We start from the raw sequence: 6,036 nt of genomic DNA, 5'->3' as shown, positions 1-6,036 counted from the left end.
GGCGGAGGCCTTGAGCAGGACAGAAGTGCTCTTTTCCCAGCTCGATGTATGACTCTCATTCTTCTGATGATAATGGCATGTCAATAAGCTGACACGAGGAGGGGCTGCGAATGTGAGAGGGAGAGATAACGACTGGAAACAAAAAACCAGGAGAAACAGAGGCAGGGAGACAAAATATGAGACACGTCAGCCTTTTCTGCCGCCTAGTGGTGTCATATGGAAAATAATAATGATGATAGAAGCTGTGTGTATCTGAGCGGCACATAGAAGATGTGTTTAACTCTTCATCAGCCAACTCCATCACTTTATCCTACTGTTGAAACTTTAAAAGTTTCATTTTCAACCTAAGGAAAATCGTCTTTTTTTCCTCATTAAAAAATAAAAAAGTAAATTAAAAAGTATTTCCGGAAACTTAGGAAGTCCGGAAGAACAACCGTCCGCGCGCCGATTCTCAGGGTGACGATTTCTCCCCAGAGAGTCTACGTACACGTGTGTCGGCGCGTGCATGTTCCTGTTGACAGTGTCGGTGACGTAAGGGGCCCCTGAGCTCCCCCCTCTCTCTCACTCTCTCTCTCTCTCTGTTTCTCTCTCTCGCTCGCTCGCTCCTTTTCACGCGCGCGCACACACTCGGACTCTCGCGCCGCGGCAGCAGCAGCAGCAGACACTCGGTGCTCCTCTCAGTGAACGAAGCGGAGGAGGAGGAGGAAGGACTGGTGAGAGGGGGGGCACGCGCTGTAGTTTCTCTGCTTCCTCGCGGTGTCTCCGGTGTTTTTTCCTCTCCTCTCCCCATGACTTTTTCATCACCCGGCTCCGGTACTCTGGGAGAAGTAAAAAGAGCCGTGTAGCTCGCGCGCTTTTGCGCATTCCATTGGAATCTATTTTTTTAAAAAAGTGAATTTTTTTCTTCTTCTCCATTTGTTTATGTCTGGACTGAAATGAGGCACCGGGGTTGTGTTGGTGGAGCGGCAGAGTGGGAGGCTCTCCCAGAATGAGACGGAGGAAGGAGGGCTGCAGTGAGCTGCTGAAAATGTGCCAGCTCCACCAGCTATGAAGGATTCTCTTCATTTTCACCTTTTCTTTCTTTTCAACCCCCAGGACTGATTCCCCCTTTTCTTTCTTTTTTTTACCCCCCTCTCTCCTACATACTCTATTTTATTTGGAGTTCTAACTGAAGGTTTGCGCCATCCCAGTGCGTCATGGTCCCCGTTTTGACACCAAATATCGCCGGTGCGCCTTTTTTCCCGTGTGCGTGAACGTGTGTGCGTGTGTCTGTGTGTGTATGAGCGCTCCTGCCTCCTTTTTCCTCCCCTCTCCCGTCTTGTGGGAATTCGCTCCCTCCCCCCGTTTTTGCGCCCGATGGTCAGGCTGCGAAGTTCAACACTGGATCCATATTTTTGGCTGTAAACATGCTGAGCGGCGTCCTGTTCCTGAGCGTCCTCACCGTCACCAGCCTGACACCGTCCGAAACGCAAAGCCGCAAAACTTCAGCCCTCAAAGACATCTGCAAGACGCGCTGCGACTGCGAGGAGCGGGAGAACGTTCTGAACATCAACTGTGAGAATAAGGGATTTACCACTGTCAGCCAGTTGCAGGCGCCCCCGAATAAAGTCTCGCAGCTCTTTCTGAACGCAAACTTCCTGTCGAGGCTCAATGCCAATGAGTTTGTCAGTTATGGCAATGTGACTTCTCTACATCTGGGAAATAATGGCTTACAGGAGATTCAAACGGGGGCTTTCAACGCTCTCCGCTTTCTCAAGCGGCTCCACCTGAACAACAACAACCTGGAGGTGATTAAAGAGGACACGTTTGCAGGACTGGAGAGTTTGGAATATTTACAGGCAGACTATAATTACATCAGCACTATAGAGCCTGGCGCTTTCAGCAAGCTGAACAAGCTCAAAGTGTTGATCCTCAACGACAACTTGCTGTTGTCTCTGCCTCCCAACATCTTCCGTTTTGTGCTGCTCACCCATCTGGATTTACGTGGCAATCGGCTGAAGATGCTGCCGTTTGCCGGTGTGCTGGAGCACATCGGCGGCATCATGGAGATCCAGCTGGAGGAGAACCCATGGAACTGCACCTGCGACCTAATCCCCCTCAAGTCTTGGCTGGACACCATCTCCGTCTTCGTGGGGGACATTGTGTGCGAGACGCCATTCCGGCTGCATGGGAAGGACATCACTCAGCTAATAAAGCAGGACTTGTGTCCGCGCAGGAATGCTGGGGAACGCGCTCAGTCCGCCTCGGACTCTCATTTCCAAGGGGCCCCACACCCGACCTACCATGCAGGCGTAGTCACCCCCACTCGCTCCCCGAAAGCCTCCCGGCCCCCAAAGATGCGCTACAGGCCCACTCCTCGCCTCTCCAAAGACAAGCATGTCTTTGGACCCATAATGGTGTACCAAACTCGCTCTCCTGTCCCCATGCTGTGTCCCAGCGTGTGTGTTTGCACGTCGCAAAACCCAGACAGCGGCCTGAACATCAACTGTCAAGAACGGAAGCTGCAGAACATCAGTGAACTGAACCCCAAACCCACATACCCCAGGAAGCTCCACCTAACAGGAAATTACCTGCAGATGATCTACAGGACGGATCTGACGGAGTACAGCTCCCTGGAGCTGCTCCATTTGGGGAATAACAGGATTGCAGTGATTCAGGAAGGCGCGTTTGAGAACCTGACGAATCTCAGGCGCCTCTACCTTAATGGGAATTACATTGAGTCACTCTCTCAGTCCCTGTTTGCTGGTCTGCAGTCTCTGCAGTACCTGTATCTGGAATACAACATCATAAAAGAGATTCTACCACAGACATTCAACTCTCTGCACAACCTTCAGCTGCTTTTTCTCAACAACAATCTGCTGAGATCGCTCCCTGACAATGTTTTTGGAGGCACCATGCTGACCCGGCTCAACCTGAGGAACAATCATTTCTCCTACCTCCCTGTTCAAGGCGTTCTGGACCAGCTGTCGGCATTCATCCAGATTGATCTGCAGGAGAACCCCTGGGACTGCACCTGCAACATTGTGGCGTTGAAGAACTGGATGGAGCTGTCCAGTACCAGTGTGGTGGTCAACGAAATCACCTGCGATTCGCCCTCAAAGCATGCTGGTCGGCTGCTTCGCTCGCTCCGCAACGAGGCTATCTGCCCTGAGCCCAGTGAGCCTCCCCCGCCTCAGCTGCCCCCTCCTACAAAAGCCCCGACGGTGATTAGTCCCAGCACCGAACCCACCACCTCTCCGTCCCCCTCTCCTTCCCCTTCGTCCAGCTTGGTGAGCCCAACGGATTCCCACCTCCAAACACCGGAGCTGCACCCCGAGGTGCCCCTCTCGGTCCTGATCCTAGGCCTCCTCGTGGTCTTCATCTTATCAGTCTGCTTCGGGGCAGGCCTTTTTGTTTTTGTTCTGAAGCGACGCAAAGGGGTGGAGCACGTCCCCACAGGCGCCAACAATCTAGACCTTAACTCTTTCCAAGTGCAATACGGCTCCTACACCCCGGAGCCCACGCACGACAAGAGCTCCGAGAGCCACGTTTACAACTACATCCCCCCGCCTGTGGGCTCCATGTGCCAAAACCCCATTTACATGCAGAAGGATGGCGAGCAGGTGGCTTACTATCGAAACCTGAAGGAGCTCAGCTTCGGGCCACGGGACGCTAAGAAGGACGACATCTTGACCCGCAGCCCAGGAACCTACACCATCAGCACGGTGGATTTTATGGATAAATCACCAACATGTGGTCTGAGCAGCCCGGAGCCTCCAGAGATGCTCTACCAAAACATCGGGGAGAGGCCCAACAAGGATCTCCCGACGGCAGCAGGCGCCCCTCCCTTCAGCTACAACTTTTGCACGCTGCCTAAAAGACCCTGCATCGTGCCGCCCTACGAGGCAGCGGCGGCCCGGCGCCACCTGACCAACCCGGACAGGTTGAACAAAGCCGTGCTGTACGGCACTCCGAGGAAATACTTCGGGCCGGAGCACGTCTCCAAAAACTATGAGCACCCTTCGCTGCTGCTCCCCGGGAAGCTAAAAACGGAACCGGACTACCTGGAGGTTCTGGAGAAACAGACCGCCATGAGCCAACTGTAAGATAGCGGCAGCGTTCTCCTCCAGCACCCATCATAATCACATGGTTACTGTCATTAATAGCCCTCTCTATATATCTACCTTATCTATTGGTGTTCAATCCCAACATGAAGGACGGGAGGTGAACTGGCGCTCTTTGTCGTCTCTTTTCTCTTGCTTTTTTTCTCCTTATTTTTTTCTTTTCAAAATGTATAAAAGGAATATAAGAAGTATATTATTATGCAGTTCTATTTTTCCTTCTGAAAAAGTATAAATTATTTCATTTTATTTCTTATAAAAAGAGAAATATTCCAAAAGACTTGGATAACGACAGGTATGGAAAGAACAGAACTGTGTACAATTACAGCCGTTTGTTTTTGGTGATTTGCTAGAGAGAGAGGGCATAGCCAAGTCCTTAACGTTTGCAGGAGGGACGCTACAGATTGACATTCCTGTACATATGTAGTCTGCGCAGATGAATGGTGAGCGTTCAGATGGCAAGGAAAAAGCTTTCTTGAAAACCCAACAAGCGGCAAATCTTACTATTATCCAGAAAGTGCCTTTGCACTCATCAATTTTGTCAACAATGCTCTCTGCAAAATGAAAATGTTCCTCTTCTGTTTTTTTTGTTTGTTTTTTTGAAAGTGGTGTATTTTAATGAATCAAACCTTTATGTATAATAGCAGATTTATTTGTCCGTTTAAAACAAAAATGAAAGAGGGGGGGAAAAAAAGACTTCCAAAGGAACTGAGGAGGGGTGTGAGAGGAGATCTGATTGGTTCTTGCTGAGTGGGGAGGGTGGAGGGAGGTTATTTTTGCTTTGATTATGAAGTGTCTTTGGAAATGTACCGCTGACAGAGAACATTGTATGCTGTAGAGGAGCAATACAGTGCGGCAAGATTGCGCCATTAAATTTTCACTGAAGCACTTTGTCAAGACCCCGAGCTTCCAGGTCTTTTTTTTTTTTTGTCTGAATGTGCACGGTTGGTAGTGGATGTTGCGCTCTGTGTGTGGGTGTGTGTTATCGCTCCTGCTCCTTTCATCTCTAATGAAAGGCGGTGTGGTTGTCTTCTAATTGATGCTTTTTTCCTCCTTTCATTAAAGGACCAGGCATGGGCTGCTATAACCTCACATCTTTTATGGTATTCATAAGAATTATGAGGAATAGGAGAATATTTAGAATATTCAGAAAGGTAGCTAATAATCTTATCAGTGCACAAAAAAAATGAAAACAACCTGATGTTGTTTACAGCTGTTAAAATAATGTTAAGGTGTGAAGGAAACTTGCCGGTAGGTTTGAGTGTTGAGCAGGATGTTGTGCTTTCTTTATCCCAAAGGGAAACTGCTTGTTGTCATATCTAATATCTTCAGAGTCGTGGTGGGCAGGAAGGATCTTTGGTTTTACTGTAGATGTTGTTGCTGTTTGACAATCTGATGACATGTTGACAGCTCAGAGATGATTTCCTGGATGACACCATCAGTTGTCGGCTAGCTCTGCTAATCTACCTCATTTGCTTTTGCTCTTTAGTTTCCACTTATTTTCAGATTTTCCTGAGGTTGAATAGAAAGTGTCGTAGCCTTTTTTTTCTTTTCTTTAATCACAACTGTTTAAAACCTGATATTTGCAACAAATGCAGCTTCCAGCTGTTCTTGTGCAACTCAACGGCTGGTGAAAGAGATTTTTCCAGGCTCTTTCCATGTGATACCTGTCATATTTCTGGCTATGTTAAGATGCATTCACACTGGCCCTGTTCGGCCCGGTTTAGACAAACTCCAGTCCGTTTGCTTAGAAGGTCGGGTTGGTTTGTGAAGGTGTGAATGAGTAATCTGATCCACCTACAAACCTCAGCCTCGGTTTGGATGAAGTGAACTCTGGTGCTGTTCTGATGCATATGAGGATGCCAGTGGACCGGAGACTGCTCCAGAAACAGGGAGCGGACTATAGAGCAGGGCATTCTGGGTAAAACAAATGAGC

At 49.0% G+C, this 6,036-nt stretch overlaps 1 protein-coding gene across 1 annotated transcript; it reads left to right on the top strand.

Annotated features, from left to right (window-relative positions):
• Positions 1-646: 646 nt before the first annotated feature.
• On the top strand, positions 647-4,999 carry slitrk2 (SLIT and NTRK-like family, member 2). The gene has a single exon (XM_044127659.1). It carries the CDS (start codon positions 1,407-1,409, stop codon positions 4,083-4,085), a length of 2,679 nt encoding a protein of 892 aa, XP_043983594.1. The 5' UTR covers positions 647-1,406; the 3' UTR covers positions 4,086-4,999.
• Positions 5,000-6,036: the final 1,037 nt, after the last annotated feature.

The sequence above is a fragment of the Gambusia affinis genome, linkage group LG09, assembly GCF_019740435.1.
Source record: "Gambusia affinis linkage group LG09, SWU_Gaff_1.0, whole genome shotgun sequence".
Lineage (NCBI taxonomy): Eukaryota > Metazoa > Chordata > Actinopteri > Cyprinodontiformes > Poeciliidae > Gambusia > Gambusia affinis.
The sequence above is the reverse complement of the archived record's forward strand: the minus strand, read 5'-3'. Positions and strand labels throughout refer to the sequence as shown.